Raw genomic sequence first — 26,951 nt, forward strand, 5'->3', positions numbered from 1 at the left:
GGGCAGTTACAGCCTGTAATTCCTGATACATGGTCGATATTTAATACATTTGAACAAAATGAACACATTAAGGAATGAATAATTGATGTTAATAAACAAGGTTGGTTCCAGAAAAGAACTTAGAGCAGAAGTGGGTGCCATAGCAAGGATGGTTCTCTTCTGTTAGTCCCTCGGGGCCACTGCTTCCCTTGGCTTCTCAGTAAGGGCTCAAGCTTTTTCAATCTTTAGGTAAAGTTTAGGTAATTTCACCTAAATTTATTATCTCAACTGTGCTTATCAAGCCCCAGCGGAAGTCAATCATGTGAAATGAAACAAGCTAAATGTTATACATTAAAGTGAAAGAAAATGAAAGTCGCTCAGTCGTGTCTGACTCTTTGCGACCCATGAACTATACAGTCCATTGGATTCTCCAGGCCAGAATACTGGAATGGGTAGCCTTTCCCTTCTCCAGGGGCTTCTCCCAACCCAAGGATCGAACCCACGTCTCCTGCATTGCAGGCAGTTTCTTTACCAGCTGAGCCACAAGGGAAGCCCGATGGAGATAAAATTTTAGACTAAAATTTTAGACTAAAGCTATAATATCCTGCATTATTAAAACAAAATATAATAAATATGTTAAAAGTCAAAATGTAAAATAAATCTGTGATTTCAATTAGTGTCATTCATTAGATCTAGCTTATGGAGGAAAACTTGGAATCATTTAGCATGCAGGGTAATATGTATCAAATTCTGTCAAATACTTTGAAATTATATAGTCATTTAAAGAATCATTAAAATGATCATTTCTTTTTTTATATATGCATTATAGTAATTGCTATAGCAAATCCTATTTAGAAGAGTAAGCATTCTACTATATATAACTTGAATCATTGACATATTCTAAAGAGACATTACATATGCCCAGATCAGGAATTAGTATATAGTATTAATATTGGTGCTTGAACTTTCCCACTCATGCTTTTTGAAAAAGCAAAGGTACAAGTAAGGAGGTAATTGTCTGATTTCCAAAAATTGATGTCTCTTGCAGGCTATATTTTATTCATTTAAGAGGTTAGTAATATGTTTTGCTGGAGAAGGAAGTGGCAAACCTCTCCAGTATTCTTGCCTGGAGAATCCCATGGACAGAGGAGCCTGGCAGGCTACAGTCCATGGGGTCACAAAGACTCGGATATGACTGAAATGACTAGGCAATATGTTCTGCACTGTGGGTTCAAGATTAACAAAGCATCACATTTCTTTAACAAAGTTAAAATTACCTGGCCATGAATTCACTTATAGTTGTATCCAACAAAGTTAAAAAAAAAAAAAAAAGAAAGAATTCCATAAGCAATAGTAATATTTGATAAAATTAATCACAGAAAAAAGCATGTTATTTTTAACCGCCTTGGAAAGTAGAAGTCATGTATATAAATCCAAGAATGTTTTCAGAAATACTTCTTTGTTAGATTGACCAAAGCTATTTGAGAGAATTCCAGAAATATATAAGGTATATACTTAGGCTCTCATGTAACCTATGTTGAGCTTAAAGATATCCTTATATTGAACCACAACTTTTCAGCACTAAAGAACATATTTGATGAATGTGTGATGAGTAAAACTTTGAATAATCCCACAAAAGAGTTATTTTCCCCCAAATTTACCAGACACATGCTTTAGTACTATATATAGTAATCTTTATTGAAAAATCACTAGTTGCAAACTGATAATTTGAGTTCCTCTTTGCTTTTTTACTTGATATGATAATTGTGGGATATTTATAATGTGTGCTTGATATGATAATTTTGTTCCTTTTGGTAATTTTTATTAGTTTTATTTTAATTACATTATATTTAGCCAACCACACAATTTTTCATAAGTTTTAAAGAAGTTGCATAAGTACTATAGAAACTCCAGGATCAGAACCTCCAAAGTGCTTTTCCCCCCTAGTCATTTCTAGCACTATTCTAAATTGTTCTTGCAGTCAAGTTAGTGTTTTATTACATTTTCATTGGAAAGAACAAGTTCAGAATATCAGGAATAATAAAAACAAGGTAGAATTTTTAAATGTAGGTATAAATTTATAAAATTACTTATAATTATATAAACTAAATGATTAGTACAGGAGGACTCATTACTCTATTCTCTCTATAGTGTATACTTGAAATTTTTATTGCAAGTGTATCGAACAAGACTTGTGGTTACTGTAGGTGGGCGGTGGGAGAACTGGATGAAGGTTGTCAAAGATCCATCTTTCCAATTATGAGATAAATAAGCACTAAGGATATAATATATACCATGACTAATATAGTTAACAGTGCTGTATGTTATAATGAACCTTTTAAAGAGAGTAAACCCTAAGAGTTCTCATCACAAGGGAAAAAATAAACTATTTTGTATGATGGATGTTCACTAAACTGATTGTGATATTATTTTGTGGCGTACGTGCTCAGTCGTGTCTGACTCTGCAATCCCATGGACTGTACAGTCCATGGAATTCTCTAGGCCAGAGTACTGGAGTGGGTAGCCTTTCCCTTCTCCAGGGGATCGTCCCAGCCCAGGCAGGGATCAGACCCATTGCAGGTGGATGCTTTACCAGCTGAGCCACAAGAGAAGCCCATGATGTATGTAGATCAAATAATTATGCTGTATGCCTTAAAATTATATGGTGTTGTATGTCAATTATATCTCATTAAAATTGGGAGGGAAAATGTATATGTATAGATGTAAATATATTCTATTTATATATCAATATGTCAAGATTTCCATTGTGTGTTGCTTGGAAGGGTCCCTAAGATTAAAGGTATAGTCTTACCAGGAGGTAGCTTTAGGTAAAAAATATTCTTTCATCATACATCACAGAAAAAACTGGAATAATTTTCTGTCTTCTATTTCATTAATTCCAAAAGACATCTTGATTTCTGAACCTTTAATTGAGTTTTTGAATCAAATTGTTGAAAAATAATTTTATATCTTATCCTTTGACCAGGTACACAAAATTGATTTTTTTGTTTATTTAAAATATGAATATATAAATAGCCATATTGTTTTAACTGGCAATGAGTAAATATTTTATACATCTAGATTTCAGATCTTATTTAAATTTATAATCTCTCCATGGTTTTTAATTGTTTGAAAACCACATCGTGACAAAGTTTCTGGATTATCTCTTCTTTTGTTTTCTTATAGATAATGGAATTGTGCTGAAAGTGATCACGATTTACAACCAAGAAACAGAATCAATGGAAGAAGTAATTCTAGAAGAACTTCAGATATTCAAGGTATTTTTAGTGAAACATATAGCCAACATTTATGTACTGCAGACAATTGCAAGTGAATTATAAATAGAAAAAACATTATGTCAGTTTTGTTTTTTTTATCCTAATCAGTATGTTGTAAATTCAGAGTACTTTGAAGTGAAGAATGATTTAAAATTCTGGTACATCTATTTGATTATCATAGGCTATTCACTATTCAGATAAAGAGGCCAGTATTTACCAAGCATGAAAAGGATTTCATTATATGAACTGGGACATAAATGACACTTATCCCACAAATGAATTGTAGAATCATTATTACAATCATCGTCTTAAGCAAATGTACTATCAATAAAAACAACTAAAAAAATAGCAGGTTTCATATTTTGGGCATTGTCATGTGATAAGTAGATTGCCTTTTTATCACATACAGTTTACACAGAGAATTTGCTAAAAGAAAAATGCAAAATGATAATGGAAATATTGAGCTTGACAAAAGCAGTATATATATTGTCTCTCTTTTTCACACACACACAGACACAGCCATATACACACAGTAAGTCTTGCCATCTGTAGCAGTTATGGTCTTTGAACACTGAATTGATTAGTAACCATTGCTCCTAGGGGAGATGCACACTGCAGTCCATAGGGTCACAAAGAATCGGACGTGACTGAGCGACTGAAAAACGAAGAGGAGATGCGGCATGGGGTTCCTGAGAGTCTCTAGTCACAGCATTTGTCAACTGGTTGATATGGAAACTTGTTTTATTTGTGTTTCTTTTTAAAGACAACTTATTTAGTATATGTTGTTTAGTTGCTCAGTTGTGTCCAACTCTTTTGCCAACCCGTGGACTGTAGCCTGCTAGACTCCTCTGTCTATGAAATTTCCCAGCAAGAATACTGGAGTGGGTTGACATTTCATCCAGAGGATCTTCTTGACCCAGGGATCTACCCATGTCTCCTGCACTGAAGGTGGATTCTTTACCGCTGAGCCACCAGGACTATCCTATTGATTAATTAAAATTGAACTTACAGCTAATAGCGCTAATAACTCCTACCTGAACAAGGCTTATTTAAAACACATATTTATTTCATAAGGCACATCACAGCCTTTTGGAACTTAGGAACACAACACTTCAACATGCTTAGGGGCCTTTTAAACAGCAAATCATTAACAAAAAGGACAGAAATAAAAATATGGTACCAAATGGAACATGAAGGTATTTGTTTATAGTATGAGAGTTGAAACAATAAGCCAGGGTATACCTTGATCAACCTCAGCTGGGAATGTACATTTTGGGCAGCTCATATTTTTTTTTTTTTTTGCCATTCTGAGCATGAGCATGGCTGTGAATGACAGCAAAATACCAAAAGTATTGATATTGGGGTTGCACATAAATTTTGGCAAGTAATTAAATGTACAAGATCACAATGTGCAATAATGAAGATTGTGTATCTATGTAGTGAATGTGTATGAAAATGCTTTTGATGAAAACAGTTTATTTCACCTTAGCTGTTCAGAAGATTAGATTCCTCATAACTTCACACAAAGTTAACCACATTCTTATCTCAACCAGAGCAGCTGTTGTTGTTTAGTCGCTCAGCTGTGTCCGACTCTTGTGTGACCCCATGGGCTGTAGCCCTCCAGGCTTCTCTGTCCATGGGAGTTTCTGGGCAAGAATACTGGAGTGGATTGCCATTTCCTTCTCCAGGTTATCTTCCTGACCCAGTAATCGACCCCATGTCTTGGCGTCTCCTGCCTTGCAGGTGGATTCTTTTACTGCTGAGCCACTGGAGAATCCCCAGAGCAGCTATATTTTTGTTTATTTTGCATATTGGGCCTCTATAAGATTTCATTTCATATTAGGAATCATAGATCTCATATTAGGGGCATTCATCATAACAATGTCTTGTTCACATAAATCCTTAAGAAACATTGTTTTTTGAATGAATAAATGCATGTATATGCTTCCCTTGTGACTCGGCAGTAGAGAAGCTGCCTGCCAATGCAGGAGACATGACTTCGATCCCTGAGTTGAGAAGATTTCCTGGAGAAGGAAATGACAACCCACTCCAGTATTCTTGCCTGAGAAATCCCATGGACAGAGGAGCCTGATGGACTACAGTCTGTGGGGTTGCGAACATAGTGACTTAGTGACTAAACTTAGTGACTAAACAACGACATGTGAATAAAGTGTTCTGTAGTTTTAAATATTTAAAATTTTAATATAGATGATCAAATTTTTCTCTTTTAAAAAATAACTATTTGAAGGATAATTATCCATTAATTATCCAGGAGTGTATCCCACATGCCTATGACTTCTCCACTTAGAGAAATGACTGAGTTTGTGATGTCCTTAGAAATATTCTTGTCTTAACCAACCCTAGAATTGCACAGAGGCGCTCAAAACTATCCTGTTGATTGTCCTGCCTCTGGTGCAGTTCCAGGACAGTGATGATGATAATGCACATTTTTCAGAGCATTCTGGATTAATGGAGATTGACAGAAAAATATTTTGACACTGTACAGTCGCTAAGTCATGTCCAACTCTTTGCCACCCCATGGACTGCAGTATGCCCGGCTTCCCTGTCCTTCACTGTCTCCCAGAGTTTGCTCAAAACGTGTCCACTGAGTCAGTGATGCTATCCAACCTTCTCATCTCTGTTGCCCCCTTTCCTCTTGCCCTCGATCTTTCCCAGCATCAGAGTCTTTTCCAGTGAGTCAGCTCTTTGCATCAGGTGGCCAAAGTATTGGGCTTTCAGCTTCAGCATCAGTCCTTCCAATGAATATTCAGTGTTGATTTCTTTTAGGATTGATTGGTTTGAGCTCCTTGCAGTCCAAAGGACTCTCAAGAATCCTCTAGCACCATAATTTGAAAGCATCAATTCTTTGTAACTCCACTTTCTTTATGGTAGAACTCTCACATCTGTGAGAAAAAGCTATGGTTACAGCTTTGACTATATGGACCTTTGTTGGCAAAGTAACCTTTCTGCTTTTTAATATGCTGTCTAGGTTTGTCATAGCTTTATCATCCAAGGAGCAAGCGTCTTAATGGCAGAAAGAGAATAGGAACTAAAAAGCTTCTTGATAAGGATGAAAGAGAAGAGTGACAAAGTTGGCTTAAAACTCAACATTCAAAAAGCTAAGAAAGATCATAGTATTTTGTTTAGGCATGAGTTAAAACAATTAAAGATCACATGGTTTATTGGTAATAAGACCTATTCAAAGATATAACTGTTTTCCTTCTAATGGTTCAACTTTCTTTATAAGATATACCACTCTGACTTCATTATTTAAATATAACTGAGTTCCAAAACATGAGTAATACTCAAATGCAAACCCAAAAATTATAATGCAGAGACAAACTGAAAGATAATTAGATTATTCACTACTTTCCACATCTATATTTTGTCCTACTCTATTAGAAAATATTTTTTGAAAGAAATCATATTTTATTTAATTGTATTTTCCTTTTGATTTACTAAAATGAAAGCTATATACTGCTTGACAGAGAACCACTCACATACCTAATATTTCAGTTAATTTATAACCATACTAAGGTCTGTTTCTATATTTTTATTCCTAAATATGAATTTTTTAAAATTTTTCAGGATCCAGTTCCTATTATTTCTATGGAGATATCATCAAAGAGAGTAAGTTGTATAGGTGTCTCTGTGTGTGCACTCTATGTATCAGATAAGGTCAAAAGATAGAAAGCTTACATATATGTTCTTATATGTTAACAAGTTACAGCTTTATTTGGACAGAAATACATAGTGATTTACAGGTAGGTAATAGATTTCTTCATATTCTGTTTCTAGAAAAATAGACAAGAATAGATTTACCTGTAAAACCATAATAGAACATTATTCCATGGGGTTTTTTTTGCTAATATTTTTGCAAAAAATCATGGTAATGATAATATAAGGGAGTGTACAATGAAAAATAAACCTACTTTCCACTTTACTGGAACCAGTTTCTGGTGTAACTTTGAGAGTAGATGTTACATATATTGCCTCATTTATTTATAAGTAATCTTTTATGTTAAGGCAGATAGGGACATATAAGGTTATTGTTCTGCTACCTATACTTTTTACTTACTAACATATCTTACAGTTTATTCCACATCATTCTATGTATATATCTGTGTTGCTTTTCTAAATGTTATATGTCAATATACACTGTTGGTAGGAATGTAAATTGGTACAGCCTCTGTGAAAAACAATATGGAGGTTACTCAGAAAATTAAAAATAGAACTGCCATATGATCTAGCAGTTTTACTTCTGGGTATCTATCCAAAGGAAACAAAAATACTAATTCAGAAAGATACATACGCCCCCATGTTCATTTCAGGTTTATTTATAATAGCCAAGACATGGAGATGAACTAAGCATCCATCTATGAATGACTGGATAAATAAGTTGTACACATACACATGTACATACACACATGCACAATGGAGTGTTAGTCAGCCATGAAAAAGAAGGAAATTCTGCCATTTGCCAGTAACATGAAAGGATTTTGCGGTCGTTATGCCGAGTGAAATATGTCCAAGAAAGACGAATACCATATAATGTCATTTTTATGTGCGCTATTGGAAAACAACAGCAAAACAGGCTCATAGATACAGAGAACAGATCTGTGGTTGCCAGAGGCAGGGGCTAGGTGAAATGAGTGTAGGTTATTAAAATGTACAAGTTTTTAGTTATAAAATAGGTAAGTCCTGGTGATGTAATGTACAGTATGATGATTATAGTTAACAATACTGTACTATGTATTTGAAAGCTGCTAAGAGAGTAGATCTTGAAAGTTTTCATCACAAAAAAATATGTATATATGTGTAGTGTGAGATGAGGAAGGTTAACTAGAATGATTGTGACCATTTCACAATATATACAAGTATCAAACAATTATGTTGTACAGCTAAGACTAATATAATGTTATATGTCAATTGTATCCATTAAAAATGCAAAAAAAAAGACCATTTACTTTTCACTCTCCTATTGGACAGTCCTGTAGACTTTTTAAAAAGATCTACAATGTTAGATGACAAATGATACTTTGATAATGAATGATACTTTGATAATGAATGAAAGTGTAGTCAACTTAAGATTTTTGTCAGCCTCACTCTAGCACTTTTGTCCTTCAGACAGACAAGTCTGTAAAAGTATTTCAGATCTTGGAGAAAACCAAAGCGTTAGTGTTCCATCATCAGTCCTGAGTAACTGTAGTTATTTAAATGAATATTCCCAGAAATGATTACATAGGAATGTGAAAATGTAAGTGTAAGAACTCAGAGTTCTGTCCGTTTCTGCTGGTGGCCTCTCTCTTCCTTGATGTCTATAGCAACAGCTCTACATTGGATCTGCTTCTGCTGTGGCCCAAGTCCGATTCCACCAGTGTGACATCTACGGAAGCGCCTGTGCGGACTGCTGCCTGGCTCGAGACCCTTACTGCGCCTGGGATGGCATCTCCTGCTCTCGGTACTACCCGACAGGCACGCATGCGAAGCGGTGAGACCCTTCTTCCCTGGAACCTTTCCCTTATTTAGAAAACAGCTAATACTATTCTTTTTTGTCACTTTCTGTACCCATTCCGTGAAAACAACCTGGTTTTTTTTTAAGTGATTTTCCATTTATTCTAAAGTAACTTGGCTTTTTGTTTTTATATTGAGGTGTAGGTGATTTAACAATGTTGTGTTTGTTTTAGGTGTACAGCAGCTTGATTCAGATATCCATAGATATATCCCTTCTTTTTCAGATTCTTTTCCCATAGAGGCTATTACAGAGTACTGAGTAGAATTCCCTGTGCTATAGAGTAGGTCTTTGTTGATTATTTTATATATAGTGGTGTGTATATGTTAATCCCAAACTCCTAATCATCATAGTCTTAATTTGTTCTTAATATAAACTTTGAAAACTTCACTTTTTCTGAAAAATAACTTCCATTGACTATTGTGTAGAGACAGGCTGAACTTGCTTTCAGGGGTTTTATTTTTCCTCCATGTTTGAATCAACTCTTTTCCCTCCTGAAACTTTTGCTGCAAGACGTGAAACCAGTTTAGATAAACTTAAAATGTGGAAATAGCAAGTAAACCCACACATGAGGAATTCAAAGACTTAAAAGGAAAATAAATAAATTCTAAAATACATCCTGCATTTGCCCCATGTTCTCCTGACCAGCTGGTTTTCATTTATTTCATTTTGAAAGTGAATATTTTAACTCCTAGGCAAATACATGACCTGTGTAATTAATGAAATGTGTGATTTAATTCAACACAAATGAAAGGTACTTAAAGACCTCCAAACTCTAATATCTACAATTCAGGGGGTCATTGCCACTAGTTAGAGAAGGTAAATCCTAGAATTCTTTGAACAGATCTTACAGTACAGAAAGTATTTTGGAGAATAAGAATCTTTCTTACCTCAAGTCATAAGAAATTATGCATTCTTAGGGGAAAAAATAAAGGAAACTATTTTTATTATAGAATAAGCAATTATCTTCTTCTCTTAATAAAATGGCTAAAGATAATATAAAGCAAAGATATAGAACCATATACAGTTTCCCTGCTGAAAGCAACTTTTATTAATTTCATTTACTATTGCTCTTTCACTTTAGGCTACCTTTATACCTTTTTTCAAAATCTAATTTAATCCAATTTAATATAATTGTTATTTTTATAAATTCACATGAATACTAGAATCTCATTTGAAAAACGTAGTCACTAATTCAAACTTTTATTAATTTGACCTTACCTAAATTAACATTCCAATGAATAAATAAAGGATATATTAAGGAGATAGTAAAAAGGTGCTTTGAGAGGACATTTATGAACTAAATAGTGTATCAACTGTATTGAAGAATTGAGTGAGTCAGTTGATTTTCTACCCCATGTTTATTGATATTGAAAATCAATTATTGAAGAATACAGCTGTGTTACTAATTGAAAATATTATTTTATGCTTTATTCACTCATTCAGTCTATTTTTGTACTATGTTTGAGGGGTAGGAGGAAACAATCCCAGTTCCCTGTGCATAGGAAAACAGAACCAGAAGTGAAGAATAGAATTGTAAATAAGGAAGATAGCTCACCACTGAGCACTTACTATATATAAGGCACCAGACTAAGTGCAATATACATAACACATTATTTGATTATCAGAATAATTCAACATTTGAGTTCAATCTTGAAGGCCAGGATATAAGGAGATTCCAGTTAAAGAGAATTAATTGTTTCTACAGAGGCACAGAAAAATGCTCTGAGAAAACCATGTAGTTCAATAGGTTAGATTTGATGTAGTAGAATCTAAGGGCAGAAAGGTAATTATACCAAAAATAATAACATTAGTCATCCTAATGCTTTTAGCAGCAGCAAAAATATTTATAAGCCTTGCATCAGCTACTTAATGACAAGCTTCTTATTAGGCATGCAGCATTTATGACGAATTTAACTGAGAAGTTTCCATAGCTAAGCATTTCCTGGTATATGGTGCCTCTTGTAAAAGTGTATATTCATAGGTTTGTTTTATGGTGTTTTATAGGGTGGACAAAAGAGTTCTTTAGGGAAGTGAAATGAATGGGCAAAATCATAGACAGGAAGTAGTGAGATGGTAGAATCAGGAGCCATGCTCATGAATGAATTAGTTCAGTTCAATGACATGAAATGCAGATCTTTCATTAGTGTCAGATTCTTTGAAACCATCACCCACCCCTGGAGGAGAACATTTTGGATAAGTTCCAGCACATAAAGTTTGCTTTTATAGTAGATCGTTTTTGCTTCAGACCTGACTAGCAGTAGAAATTGAAAACTGGTCATTAAAATAAGTACACTTCTGTTCACAGAGTGAAAATGAGTCAACAGAGGAAAAACATCAGTTCACACTCCAAACCACTTGTTTAAAGTAGTCTTCCAAAGTACACTATAATTTATAGAGCTAGGTCTTTTCTTCCCCCTTGCTCTTATATTTTGTCTTGTTTCCAGCATTCTCTTGAAAAGTTTCCAAGAGGTAAGAGATATAAGAAAAATACGCGACTTTGAGAGCTTAGCCTTTCTAATATTCCTGATCCTAATACCTTCTTTTTTTAATGCTGAAATAAAGGACAGCTATACTAGGATAATATAAAATGAACTGAAGTCTTGTTGGAGAATGTGATATCTATATTTTTAAATGCATATTTCCAATGATTTTATACAAAATTTTTGCACACTTACCCACAATGCTTACCTAGAATTAGCTGGTTGTAATTCCTTTTTCCCTCACATTACTTGCATAATAAATGTGATACAATATCCTTTCTGCAATGTGTAAACTATTTCCCACTTCATTAATTTATTCCTGTTTCATTACGCACTCTTGCTCAGCAGACCTGAGATTCCCAATATCAAAGCAACATTCAGTGAACTGAGGAATTAACAGCAACCGTTTGATTGTCATCCAGAGCTTCTATCAGTTACATAATAGAAGCACACACTTGCATAAAACAGTATAGGAGCATAAAACCTTTAAATTTTACTCCTCTTTTGTCCATTTCTATTTTCGGTTTAGCTCTATAGAATGATTCATATGGCAGTTTTAATCTTAACTTCATAAAATCTCAGGTCTTTGAGTAAGGTTTTCTGATCAACAGTCTGATTCTTTTAAATAGACTTTAAAAATTGCTTTTGCACACAGACCACAACCCTAAAAATTGACTGGAAATATTCATCTGTCCTAGCATTCAATACAAGGAAACACTCAAAAGATTAAGTATTGAGTTCTTAACTAAGTTCTGAACTCATTTATGAGAAAGCCCTCCATTTCTTGATAACATTCCAATATTGCTATTTGGTGGCCATGAGGAAAACCTAGAATGAAAAAAAAAAAAAGAGAGAGAGACTGGAAATTAAGTGTCAGTTAGCCCAGCTTCCTTTACAAAAGAGGTTGTGCCAAACCAGGAGAGACCAAGGATGTGTATAAGATCATGCAGAATTTGAGTGGTGACATTGCAATTTGAACCTGGTCCCCTTTTCCAAATTTGACCATTGCATATGGTAAAAGCATCTCTTTGTCACTTGGGAAGTTTCACCATCTCCCTCTGGGATAAAAGTTCTGTTCTGCCTTCTGGTTTCCCCTCAGTGTTGAAGAAATGCCATGATTAGAGAAGCAAGTGGTATTTTCTACCTTTATGTAATATTTCCGTTTCCATCTCAAACTTGAGTTAATATGCTGAAGACCTTAATTTTAGCATTCCAGTACTAATAAGGATAAATTCCATTATTAATTCCTAAGAATGATGCCTACAATTTGGAAACATGGTATATATTCTAGAGGACTTCCTTGGTGGTTCATTGGTAAAGAATCTGCCTGACAATGTGTAGGAGACATCTTCCCTGGGTTGGGAAGATCCCCTGAAGACGGAAATGAATACTTCAGTTTTCTTGCCTGGGAAATCCCAGACAGAGGAGCCTGTATGACTACAGTCCATGGGGTTGCAAAGAACTGGACACGACTTAGCAACTAAATAGCAACAAGAGCAACATATATTCTGGAATTCTTTCTCCATGGATAAAGACTATCATTATTTGTCAATCATATGTCTAATCAACCAGAAAATATGAAAATATACTGGAAGTATATTTACCTGTTAGAGGCAAATTAAGGAAAAATACAGTATTTCTTGAGGACCACTGTTACGTAAGACATTCTGTTAAATATGTAATGCACCATCACATTTAATAGAGGTATATACTTTTTAAATATTATAACTGAATAAAAGAATAAATTGAGTATATTATCAGTTTATTAACAATCACATTGATCATGATTGCTGTAGAAAAAATATTTGGATCCAAATAGCTTTACATAATGCACTTAAATATATATGGGAATTTTATCCATTTTTTACTCAGATAGGTAATCTGCCTCAAGTCTGACTGTCTTTATCTGCACATAGCCTTTACCACCCAAGATACTCATTTAAAACCAGAAGACTTCCCTGTTGAACTAAATTCCTAATGAAATGTAAAGAGAACTTTTTTAGATTATTGTTTCAGGATCCATAATTCAAACTCATGCGACCATTTAAAAAACAGTTTTATAGATCTTTTCCATTGAATAATATTCAGTGGAAACATGGAAAACTATGAAACTTGGATTTTATCCTTGTTTTGCATGACTGATCAATTTTTTCAGTAGCAGAATACTACTTCAAACTTTAATGAGGTTGGCAGTATTTTAAAGTCTGGAAAATTGAAATCTGAACATCTCCTAAATGCACTTACTTTCTTTCAGGCGGTTCCGCAGACAAGATGTTCGGCATGGGAATGCAGCTCAGCAGTGCCTTGGGCAGCAGTTTGTCGGTAATCCATAGAAAATCAATTGCCGTGGGTATTTAGTGTGGGCATTGAAGATAAAATGCAAACCTCTTTCAAAGGGTCCTTGTTTTATTTGTGATTGATATATACTTAAACAACGTTCCTGAGAGTATTCTGTATAGTTAAAATTTTATGGATTATACACTTTCTTAGTTTGGAAAAATGTTTATGTAGCCGGCAAGCGTTATTGTTAGACCCCAAAAAGGGGACACTTAGAACAGAAATGTTGTATACTTTAGGTGGCAGATGCCATAGTAATTTGCAGGATTTATCTCACCAGCTCAACCCTGGGAATATCTTCACTGTGTTTTTATAACTTAATTTTATCAAGAGTGGTCTAACTTGAATCAGGTTACCTAGTGAGCTTTGGATAGAAGAAAGTGAAGTACTTTGACTCTTTCACTAGAATAGAGTAAGCCCAGAACTGGGGTTGGTGGTCCAGACATGCATTTCTGACAAAAGGTAGTGGGTGGCCCAATGTGTAAAGAAAGAGAAAATGTCAGCTTTAGGCAAATGTAAGGAAGTCAAACAAGACAGAAAACCACTGACCTGTCTCTTCACACTGTGAAGGTAGGTGAGCAGACTGTGCTCCTGATGATTGAGAGACCAGGGTTGCTTATACACAGGTCCAGAGATTGTGGCCCAGGATCACTTTGCTAATCCCCAGGCTGGCTGGGGATTTGGTGCAAAATGTAAGCCTCTGAGAATATTGGCTAGAGAAAGGTGGGATTCTAATTTTAGAGAAACTCAGGGATCTGTTTTGAAAGTGTGAAGAACTCAGACGTAGGAAAAAAGCCTGGAATCTAGTATTGAATGTGATCTTGGTTAAAACAACTAAAAATAAATCCACTTGCTTTGCTTCTCCACTGTAGTTAGGTATACATGCCTGTATGCATTTTGGGTTTCAGGTTCAAAGAGAGCCTTTCTCGGCCAAAATGCAGATTATAATCAAGTAGCTCTGGTTCGCAAAGTCTTTGGTTCAGTTTCACATGTCTTTCTTCCCACAATATCTGGATAAGTGCAATCCTACGTCAAGATATCACTCACACTTGTGTTTATATAGAGCCACATCTCCTAGATTTCGTTTTCTGTTTCTGTGTATAGACAAGAGTTTGAGTCCTATACGTGTTTGATTTTTGGTGCTCACCTTCTCTTACCTACTTTATCAGTGGATGTTGTCACTGATTTCCTATTAATGTAACACTGACATACCTTTTAAATGTTCTGACCCATCTTTTGTAATCAAACTCCTAGTTACTTCTTTCTCACTCCATAGTCTGCTGTGCCTTTTTGTTGTCTAGATTTTAGTATGCCACTCTTTCTATATAACTCATGTATATGACCTTGTGTAGATGTTAGCAGTAAGCAATAAAACCTATTCACTTTGCTATAGGGATCTGAATAAGGAGTCATTTAAAAATACTATTTACCAGTAAAATGAAGTTCTCAAGGCTGATGTTCACATTTATGTTACAGGGGATGCTTTGGATAAAACTGAAGAGAGATTGGCCTATGGCATAGAGAATAACAGTACTTTGCTGGAATGCACCCCACGATCTTTACAAGCAAAAGTCATCTGGTTTGTACAGAAAGGACGTGATGCAAGAAAAGAGGAGGTAATTCATAACTGCACATTCACACAATAGTGACTGGCATAGAGTGCATGATTAGTAAATAGATTATGATTTATTTGAGTACTTAAAGTCTATTGTACTGTACCTGCTTTTTTATTCTGTGTGATTTAGATTCATATAAATATATATGTGTATCAGTATAGGTGTATATATATGTGTGTGTATGTGCGTGTGTGCTAAGTTGTTCAATAATCACGTCTGACTCTTTGCAACCCTGTGGACTGTAGCCTACTAGGCTACTCTGTCCATGGGGATTCTCCAGGCAAGAATACTGGAGTGGGTTGCCATTTCCTCCTCCAGGGTATCTTCCTGACCCAGGGATCGAACCCATTTCCCTTACGTCTATCTGCATTGGCAGGTGGGTTCTTTACTACTAGCGCCACCTGGGAAGCCCATATGTATGTATATAAAGGTTCTAAAATACATATACATGTAGATTTTTATATACATCTTTATTTATATACATATAAAAACAAATGTTATATATATGTGTATATATAAAATTTGGAACCTAGACTTAGATTTTTTGCTGAGGAAATGCTCATTGTGTCATGATTTTAGTGTCGTTCTGTCAAAATGATGTCTCAAATTGTATTGCCCAAGGAAGTGCTTTAGAAAAATAGCAAAGTTAAATATCATTATTACATATATCTTAGACATATGGATAAGAGAATGAAGACAACAGCAGCAACATTAAAGCAGTTGATATAGTTATTAAGTCACACATGAGACATCTACTATGAGGTTCCAGTGTTGTCTACTGGGAACAGCAACAAAAAAGATGTAAATTCTTTAGTCCTTCTAAGCAGGTTTGGTAGTGGAAATTATATTTATTATAGGTATCTAGATATTGAGAAATGAATGAATTGGACTGCTTTTATAGATGGAAGAATTGTTGTTCAGTCGCTCAGTCATGTCCAACTCTTTGTGACCCCATGGATTGCAGCATGGCAGGCCTCCCTGTCCCTCACCATATCCTGGAGCTTGCTCAAACTCACGTCCATTGAGTCAGTAATGCCATCTGACCATCTCATCCTCTGTTGTCCCGTTCTCCTTCTGCCTTCAGTCTTTCCCAGCAACAGGGTCTTTTCTAATTAGATGGATCTTGGCATCAGGTGGCCAAGGTATTGGCATTTCAGCTATAACATCAGTCCTTTCAATGAATATTCAGGATTGACTTCCATTAGGATTGACAGATCTCCTTACTGTCCAAGGGACTCTCAAGAGTCCCTTCAAAAGCATCAATTCTTTGGCACTCAGCCTTCTCTTACATCCATACATGACTAATGTAAAAACCATAGCTTTGACTAGTTGGACCTTTGTTGGCAAAATAATGTTTATGCTTTTTAATATTCTGTCTAGGTTTGTCAAAGCTTTTCTTTGAAGGAGCAAGTGTCTTTTAATTTCATGGCTGCAGTCACCATCTGCAGTGATTTTGGAGCCCAAGAAAATAAAATCTGTCACTGTTTCCATTGTTTCCGAATCTATTTGTCATGAAGTGATTGGACTGGATGCCATGATCTTAGTTTCTGAATGTTGAGTTTAAACCAGCTTTTTCACTCTCCTCTTTCACTTTCATCAAGAGGCTGTTTAGTTCCTCTTTGTTTTCTGCCATAAGGGTGATGTCATCTGCATATCTGAGGTTATTGGTATTTCTCCCAGCAATCTTGATTCTAGCTTGTGCTTCATCCAGCCCACCATTTTGCATGATATACTGTGCATATAGTTAAATAAGCAGGGTGACAGTATACAGCCTTGATGTACTCCTTTCCCAAATTTGAACCAGTCTGTTGTTCCAAGTCCGGTTCTAACTGCTGCTTCTTGACCTGCATATAGATTTCTCAAGAGGCAGGTCAGGTGGTCTGTTATTCCCATCTCTTGAAGAATTTTCCAGAGTTTGTTGTGATCCACACAGCCAAAGGCTTAAGCATAGTCAATGAAACAGAAATAGATGTATTTCTGGAATTCTCTTGCTTTTTCGATGATACAGTGAATGTCAGCTCTGCCTTTTCTAAATACAGCTTGAATATCTAGAAATTCTCGGTTCATGTACTGTTAAAGCCTGGCTTGGAGAATTTTAAGCATTACTTTGCTAACATGTGAGATGAGTGCAATTGTGCTGTAGTTTGAACATTTTTTGGCATTGCCTTTCTTTGGGATTGGAATGAAAACTGACCTTTTCCAGTCCTTTGGCCACTGCTGAGTTTTCCAAATTTTCTGGCATATTGAATGAAGCACTTTCACAGCATCATCTTTTAGGATTTGAAATAGCTCAGCTATTTCAGGAATAGCTCCGCTGTTTCAGAATTCCATCACCTCCACTAGCTTCTTTCATGGTGATGCTTCCTAAGACCCACTTGACTTCACACTCCAGGATATCTGGCTCTGGGTGACTGATCTCACCCTCGTGGTTATCTGGGTCATTAAGATCTTTTTTGTGTAGTTCTTCTGTGTATCCTTGCCACCTCTTCTTAATATCTTCTGTTAGGTCCATACCATTTCTGTCCTTTATTGTGCCCATCTTTGCATGAAATGTTCCCTTGGTGTCTCTAATTTTCTTGAAGAGATTTCTAGTCTTTCCCATTCTATTGTTTTCCTCTATTTCTTTGCATTGATAACTTAGAAAGGCTTTCTTATCTCTCTGCTATTCTTTGGAACTCCGCATTCAGATGGATATGTCTTTCCTTTTCTCCTTTGCCTTTCACTTTTCTTCTTTTCTCAGCTGTTTGTAGTGGAAGAATAGGTAGCATTTAAAACACACATACAGAACAGTCTGGAGGCAGTCACTGGACAGATGAATGTAGGTCTAGGTTGCTGGCTGTATGTAGGAGAGGTCTAGCTAGGGTGTGAAGCAGATAAATGTTAGGGAAGACAGATAAACATTGTTTATGTTGATGTGGGCTTTGAACTCAATTTTAACAACAACAAAAATGGTACAAAGCAGAAAATAGAAGAAAATTTGGTTATATTAAAGGGAGAGGGAGGTGGGAGGGGGGATCGGGATGGGGAATACATGTAAATCCATGGCTGATTCATGTCAATGTATGACGAAAACCACTACAATATTGTAAAGTCATTAGCCTCCAACTAATAAAAATAAATGGAAAAAAAATAAAGGGAGATAGATCTTGGTGAATATTGAAGAAATGGTCCTTAGTAAAGATATTACAAGTTAAATTGGGTTAAGAAATTTTAGAGACCTGCCTTAGGACACAGAGGACAACTGATAGGTACTCAGCAGATAGTGAATCCAGAAGTTTCCACCTCATTTGATAGTGAAAACCAAACATTTGTCATTGGAAGTCTAAATGACTGATTCTATGTGTAGAGCACAAAGACATTTTTTTGCCTCTTTCCCCTGTAGCCTGTTGTGAAACTTAAAAATGTTTTTTGTTGAGAATCAGCAGTACATTCTGGGAAATGACTAAATGTGTAAATCCTAGGTTTCTGGGCTAGCTATTAGAGAAGAAGGAGCTACAACTTAACACAGGCTACTTAGATATAACATAGAAAGGCAATCAGGAGAGGAGATTTCTCCTAAATTTTTCATGACATCGTGAGAATAAACATGTTTTCAAAAATGATATAGTGTATTGCACTAGAATAAATTATTAATGTAGTGCTAAAGTGTTTTCCATACCAGACCACCTGACCTGCCTCTTGAGAAACCTATATGCAGGTCAGGAAGCAACAGTTAGAATTGGACATGGAACAACAGACTGGTTCCAAACGACAAGGCTGTATATTGTCACCCTGCTTATTTAAATTATATGCAGAGTACATCATGAGAAACGCTGGGCTGGAGGAAGCACAAGCTGGAATCAGATTGCCGGGAGAAATATCAATGACCTCAGACATGCAGATGACACTACCCTTATGGCAGGAAGTGAAGAGGAACTAAAAAGCCTCTTGATGAAAGTGAAAGAGGAGAGTGAAAAAGTTGGCTTAAAGCTCAACATTCAGAAAACTAAGATCATGGCATCTGGGTCCCATCACTTCATGGGAAATAGATGGGGAGACAGTGGAAACAGTGTCAGACTTTATTTTTGGGAGCTCCAAAGTCACTGCAGATGGTGATTGCAGCCATGAAATTAAAAGACGTTTACTCCTTGGAAGGAAGGTTATGACCAACCTAGATAGCCTATTAAAAAGCAGAGACATTACTTTGCCGACAAAGGTCTGTCTAGTCAAGGCTATGGTTTTTCCAGTGGTCATGTATGGATGTGAGAGTTGGATTGTGAAGAAAGCTGAGCGCCAAAAAATTGATGCTTTTGAACTGTGGTGTTGGTGAAGACTGTTGAGAGTCCCTTGGACTGCAAGGAGATCCAACCAGTCCATCCTAAAGGAGATCAGTCCTGGGTGTTCATTGGAAAGACTGATGCTGAAGCTGAAACTCCAGTACTTTGGTCACCTCATGCGAAGAGTTGACTCATTGGAAAAGACCCTGATGCTGGGAGGAATTGGGGGCAGGAGGAGAGGGGGACGACAGAGGATGAGATGGCTGGATGGCATCACTGACTCGATGGGCATGAATTTAAGTAAACTCCAGGATTTGGTGATGGACAGAGAGGCATGGTGTGCTGCGATTCATGGGGTCATGAAGAGTCATACACGACTGAGTGATTGAACTGAACTGAATGAACTGAAAGTGTTTTCCAATCCATGTATCTGTGATAAAACTGGCTTTTGAGTTTTGTCATAACTCACTTGGCAGGAGAGGGTCTGGGAATATTCTATTGTTCCTCAAGTTGAATGACTTCAGAAGACAGGAAAGTAATTCTTTCATCAGTAGTTTTCTTCACTCAGTATGTTCTGTTTCTAATTTCGAACTCACTGTAATCTACCTCATTTGGAAATCTTTACCAAGTCTTTTTGACATGCTGTACCCAGCAGTGTTCAATTTTAAGTTTCTTTCTCAGACTGTTATTGTAATGTACTTCTTTCCCCAAAATTTTTGTCCCTATTTTCAACTAAATTCAAATTTCCCTAATATATTTACTAATATTTGAAATTTTGAGATTACTCTATGCATTATGGGCTTCCCTGGTGGTTCAGAAAGTAAAGAATCTGCGCAATGTGGAAGAATGTAAGTTTAATCCCTGGGTCAGGAATATCCCCTAGAGAAAGGAATGGCTACCCACTCTACTATTCTTGCCTGGAGAATCCCATGGACAGAGGAGCCTGGTGGGCTCCAGTCCGCGGGGTTGCAAAGAGTCAGACATGACTGAGTAACTAACACTTTCACTTTCACGATGCATTATAAGTTGTATTATAGTCAGATAATGCTTGGTTTCTATAGATATAGTGACATATATTGATTTTTCATAATCTGAAACAAAACACACAGTTGCTAACTTCATCAAAAGTTAAGTATGCATGTTGTGTACACAAAGCAAACTGACTCTCTGTGTGTATTCTTTCAGAGGTTTTTAGAGTCCATTTATAGTTGTTTTAGAGTTTAGAGTTTGAACATTTTTTCATTTATTGTAGTTACTATAAAACATATAAGGTAACTTTATCATTAAATCTTGACCATTGTAAAGGATGTTTAAGGTCACCTAGTCCAGTTCTTACCTCATATGGGAATATTTTTTAAAGTATCCTTGGCAATGGCCAACCAAGCTCATCCTTGATAATGCAAGCTGCAGTCAGACCTTTGTAAAAGTTTTGACTGTCATGTCCTTCTACTGAACTGAAATTTTTGAGTCTGGAATCTGCTTGTAAGTCCACTCTCAACCCTCTTAAGTGGTCCAGAAACCACATATTCAGGTGGATAGCATTTTTGATCAAATGAATCTGTAGAAATGCTCCATAACCAGATGTCTAGAAATAATCTAGCAGTTCAGTTATTTAGTTTACAAACTGGATTACTTCATTTCTTTCAAATACGCACTTTATAGTTTCCTGCTTCCTTAAATAACATATATGACATGTAAACTACATGTTTTATAATTCCAGAAATGTTTATGGAAAGCCTAATTTGTAAGTCCTTCATAAGGGTGCATTTTCCCTTGACTTGATGAACTGGTTAATTATGGTGTGTGTGTCCATTAGAATGACATTTTGTGGGAGAAAATGTCATAGAAGGGACTTGAGAGATGAGGATTTTTTTCATGTTTATCTACTACATATAGGGACTGGGGTCAGCACCTTGCCGCCTTATTCCCATATCTCACAGCTCTACCTTAGGCATAATAATCCTCATCTTACGAATGCAGAAACTAAAACTCAAAGAGGTAGAGCTTATAAACAAAATCAACAACAGGCCCAAGGTTTGAGCTCAAGTGTTCCTGACTCGTAAGCTGAGCTGCTTCACATTTCTTCATCAGCCAAGTAACTAGGAGTTTGCTATATGCATTTTATAAAATATACCAATTTATTCTAAAAGATGTGTTTATAGATGAGATCATTGAGACACAGAATGTTTAATCACTTTCCTAGTTATTCACAGCTAGTGAAATAGATTCACATCCAGGTCTGTTAGTTTTTTCTACTAAATTATACAACCTTCTGAAATCAGAATTCTAAATGTATTTTCACATGCTCTGGGATAAACATGGGGCAAATGAGAAAAAAAATGTGTATTTTTTTCCAACAATGAATAGTGGAGTATGTCACTGTAGCTTTAGTGGCAGAGGTATTATTCTCATGTTTAGATGTCTGAGAACCCGCCAATAATTTAAACAGTCCCCACTGACACAGAAATCATTATTATACAGTTCATGAAAGTGAAAGTGTTACTCCCTTAGTAGTGCCTGACTCTTTGTGGCCCTGTGGTCTGTCCATGGAATTCTCCAGGAAGAAATACCAGAATGGGTTGCCATTCCCTTCTCCAGGGGTTCTTCCTGACCCAGAGATGGAACCTCCAGATTGAATCTGCAGGCAGATTCTCTATTATGTAAGATACCAGGGACGCCCTGTAAATGCACCTCTTTTATTGTGACTTTGTGGACTGTAACCCGCCAGGCTCCTCTGTCCATGGAATCCTCCAAGAAAGAATACTGGAGTGAGGTCATCATTCCCTTCTCCAGGGGAATCTTCCCAACCCATGGATTGAACCCATGTCTCCTGCATTGCAAGCAGATTCTTTACTGTCTGAGATACAATGCATACATCAGTGCATTTCCAGTGTCAAACTGCCTTTTCAGGATTTTACTATATGCCAGTTGGTAGAAGAAAGATTCTCTATCAAAATAAGAATCAAAAATTCTCTACCAAAATTTCTCTATCAAAATTCTCTATCAAAATAAGTGTTGTATCATTTGAGCCTGTGTAGATATAAAACTCAGAACTTTCTACCTCATTTCCTTGTTTTTAACTAAAATAATGCTCTATTCATTTATTTGAAATTTATTTAATGAGCACCTATTATGTCTTTCTTTCATGGAATGTATACTCTGGAGCACAGAGAAAGATAGTAATAATAATTATATGACTAAATAAGAAGACTATTTAATCTGTCAGATGATGGTAAGGAGAAAAGTACAAGAGAGGTTACTTGCAGGGAAGGTTGAGAAGGCCATACTAAGAAGTTCACCAACCAGGTGACCCTTGGAAATGACTTGAAAGAGGTGAGGTTGTAGGCCATATGACAGTGTTGGATGACAGCTTTCTTGACACTGGGAAAGCACATGCAAAGACCCTGCCAAATCAGGAGGGCCCCTGATATATCCAGAGAGCCTTAGAGCAGTGGGCAGCATGGCTGGAGGGGAAACAGCAGTAAGGAAACTAATAAACTGAGTCAAAAAGTGAGATGAAGGGCCAGCACATGAAGGATTTGTAGATCCTTATAAAGGGCTTTGGTTTTTGCTCTGAATTCAAAAGAAAGCCATGAGGTAGTTTTCAACAGAGCTGTGATACGATCAAAATTTGATTTTAAACAGATCACTTTGGTTATTGTATTAAGACTATGGTATTTGGGGTAGGGTGACGGTGAAAGCAGGTTATCATCGAGGTAGGGACATGCATCTTTATGTTCAGTGACACAACTGTCCACGTGCCCTTAACCTGCAGTGTCAGAGTCTGGGCAAGTGGCCTCCTCATACACATGATAGCAAATGCTTCACACACACTCTTTGCTGTAAAACCGGAAAGGCTATCTAACATCTCACAGGGAATACTTTTTCAACCTTCTGTTCTCCTCCCTGTTTATGTGTCTAAATTTAGTGTTTTGGTTCAACGAATACTCACTCAGAGCCTACTTTACTAGGTGATGAACAAATCATAGTTTTAGCTCTTTTGAAGTCTCTAGTCTTATAGTGAATGTAATAATGTGAACAGATAATTATAATATATTGTATTTGTTACAGTATATTATACAATATATTATCTTTTCCCCTGTTTGTGAATCCAGAGGAAAAGGAAAGTGTCTCAACTGGTAGGTCAGGAGTGGAGGTGTCATGATGGACAGTTAGGAAAAAATACAAGGCAGAGGTGACATTTGAGCCCTGAGTTAATGGATAAGTAGAAACCAACTTGCAGGGAGAGTAGCATAAGCATATGTGCGGAGAGGAGACACAAAACAGTTGATGCAGATCTGTGGTGGACATGAGAAGGCAAGAGTGAGTAGATCTGTCAAGGACCATTTCATTTCATCTATAAGCCAATGAGAATGCCTCAGACAAACTGTTTAGATACATTACTCTAGAAACTAGCTTACTGGGTTAAAGGATAAGCAGGGTGTCAAGAAGAACATTTAAGAAGGTGTTTCAGTAGACAGATGAAAGATTTTTGACCAAACTAAACAGTGGTAGTATGAAGGAAGAAGACACATACTAATTTTTATGAGATAACATTGAGTGTATTTGATATTTGAGGGAAAAAAGAATCCACCTATTCCAGCTTTGGGTGTTTCTGTGGTTGATTGTGCAAAGACATGATTCCAAGAATATAGGGAGGAAAGGTCGAGTTCTGTTTTGGCCGTATTGAATTGGGCATGCAGACAGAGCTATCCTTCCGGTGTATTCATGATTGGGGATATAAAGCCCAAAGAAAAGAGTTGGAATGGCAGGAGATGAGTGAAAGGCCTCAGCAAAGAGGCAATGAATTCATGGAGATAATAAAAGTAAGAATAATATAGCAAGCATCAGCATTTTAAAATGGCTTACTGTGTACCAGGTACTATCCTGAGAATTTTACATATAGCTGTACTTTTAATCCTTGCAACAGCCTTATGAAGTAGTTAGTATTATTGTCCCCACTTTATGTTTAAGGAAACTGAAGCACAGAGAGACTGAGTTACTTGCCTGTGAAATCAGTCTGAATTTGAGCCAGACTTTCTGGTTTCAGCTCTGGGCCCTTCGTTACAGTACAGTAGGCCCTCCCACTGCCATAGCCTACCTTGGAGAATGAGGGAATAAGAAGCATGTGAACTAAGGCTAGAAGCAAGGGGGAAACCCACAAGTAAGGAAAAATTAGGAGAAGAAAAAATTCTAAAAGATGAGTAAAATTGTTAAGAAAAGTAAGTAATGATTTTAGTTAACATTCATTTGGTGCTTATGTACCCTGTTCTATTAAGCGCTTTATGTGTTGTAGTTTATTTAAAACTTATAACATTTTTCTGTGGCAGTCAGTGTTATTCTGTGCATTACAGAGATAAGGTTAAGTAACTGATAGAAAGTACACAGATGCTAAGTATCACTGGAGTGGTATAGTTTGAGGAGGTATAGACAGGGAGTGGGGAATGTGATATGATAGAACTCAGAGAAAAGAACTTGGACAAGGATGAAATAAGGAACAGCACCCTTGGAAAAATTCAGCAAAATAAGCACCCAGGTTCTAGTGAGAATGTTCACTGGAATGGTTAAACTAGGAGCCATCTAGCAATAGGTTAAGTGATGGGGCTAGATGGTTTAAGCATGAGGCTGTGTGGAATCAGAAATAGTATAGTGTTCTCCACCTAAAAGTTTGGATGAGAAATTCTAGAGAGATCAGCAACAGGAGACGACAGTTGAGAGAACTTTTGCCTTTTTTGGCTTGGTCATGTTTAGAGGTTGAAGGGAAGTATCCATAGAGAAGAAAATGTACAGCTAAATGATAAAGCAAGATGGAAAGTATGGGAGAGAGAATATCATTACAAACAAAAGTGACAGGATGGATACTAAGAAGGAAGTGGAAAAACCCCCATTATCTGAACTGGGGAGAAAAGAAAATATTTTATGTGTGTGGATAATTTCATTCACAAAATCCAAGTTTAGCTGTTTGATAGTCCATCTATAGTTATTTGAATTAGGTATTCATATATATATGTCTGCATATAGTTTTAATTTGGAACAGAGCACAAATCTTCCTTATAGGAAGAAGGTATAAACTGTTTGTGTGATTGCAAAAGAAAAAAAGGTGTTAGAAAACACCACTAAATCACCCTGAAATGATATACCCAAGTTTATGAACTCTCAGTTTCTGTAATTCCATGTATTTGGATTTACAAGCTTCCAAAATGATTGAAAAAATTTTATTCTTAGTAACGTCCCAAAGGAAAGCATCCATACTTGCTAAGGCATGTGGTTGTACAATTGAATTTTTTCACCATGTATTTCTCTTTCTCTGAAATATATAAGCATTATATTTTAAAACTAATAATTAAGGAAAAATTTAAGTATGCATTGATTTACTTAGATTTAAATATTTATTAGTCCACTGTGTAATTTTCATCTATCATGACAAAGTAAGCCATGGTTTCTTTAAGATATTCAGAAGATTAGTATAGCTGCTCATATTATTATGATCCTTATTTTGAAAGTTGTAAGTTTGGAATATGTTATTTCTAACCTGAAAATAGAATAGTCTTTTAAACTTTGCCAATGATTTAAAGCAGAAGTTGGCAAAGTATGACCTGGGGGCCATATCTCAGCCTCTTTTATAAATAAAATTTTATTTGAAAACTGCCATGCTGCTTTGTTTACCTAGCGTCTATGACTGTTTTCATGCTCTTGCTACAAGGTTGAGTACTTATAACAGAGACCGCCTGACATATAAACACACAATCTTTACTTTATAGCTCTTTATAGAAAATTTGTTGACCTCTGATTAAAGAGATCAAAGGAAAATGTATACAAGTAAAGCCTCATTAAGTATCTCTGTATTTTGGACAAAAATATATTTTCATGAAAAATCAAGCCCTCATTTTGTGCTGAGCACTATAATTTTATTGGAATGAGTTTTCAGCAAAGCCAAACAAAATGAATATTTTCTTGGAATGTGTTCTTTGGGATTTTATTCTTTACTGACAAAGCCAGTGTGCTTCCCAAAGACACTGTAAACAAGATGGAGTTATAGGAAGCAGGTCATAAATCCTCAGTGAGGAAATTTGGAGCAATCCCAAGATACATAAAGTGTTCACGTCCATGCCAATGAGGTATAACGCAGGCCAGTAAGCTGCTGGTCCATAAGACTACCATCATAATTTATCCGTTGGTGAGCATGGAAGGCTTATTTTCTCCTTAATCCTTTTCAATCTTTCCGTTGGAGTTTCTCTATTTAAGAGAGACAATTTTTGTGTGTTTGTGTTTCTTGAAAATAAAATAGCAGTTGTATGCACTGTGTAGAATGCCTAAATAATGCTCAAATGTACATGTTTTTTATAGAAAATTCAAGAGAGGATGTAAATTAACATCAAAATTCAAAAACATCAATTTGACTTCACTACTCTCAATTCTTTTTTAACTCTGTGCCAGAAATTGTCACTTCTCAACTTTGTCTTCCAACCACATACTGAGTAGGATAAATT

At 36.1% G+C, this 26,951-nt stretch overlaps 1 protein-coding gene across 1 annotated transcript in view; it reads left to right on the forward strand.

Annotated features, from left to right (window-relative positions):
• SEMA3E (semaphorin 3E) overlaps positions 1–26,951 on the forward strand; it is a 268,791-nt gene that overhangs the window by 227,890 nt on the left and 13,950 nt on the right. The window contains exons 12-16 of the mRNA XM_065939685.1: positions 3,166–3,257; positions 6,846–6,887; positions 8,582–8,748; positions 13,507–13,574; positions 15,066–15,205. Coding sequence (XP_065795757.1) covers positions 3,166–3,257; positions 6,846–6,887; positions 8,582–8,748; positions 13,507–13,574; positions 15,066–15,205 — 509 coding nt within the window. The remainder of the gene's footprint in view (positions 1–3,165; positions 3,258–6,845; positions 6,888–8,581; positions 8,749–13,506; positions 13,575–15,065; positions 15,206–26,951) is intronic.

The sequence above is a fragment of the Muntiacus reevesi genome, chromosome 6 (genome assembly GCF_963930625.1).
Source record: "Muntiacus reevesi chromosome 6, mMunRee1.1, whole genome shotgun sequence".
NCBI classification, from domain to species: Eukaryota; Metazoa; Chordata; class Mammalia; order Artiodactyla; family Cervidae; genus Muntiacus; species Muntiacus reevesi.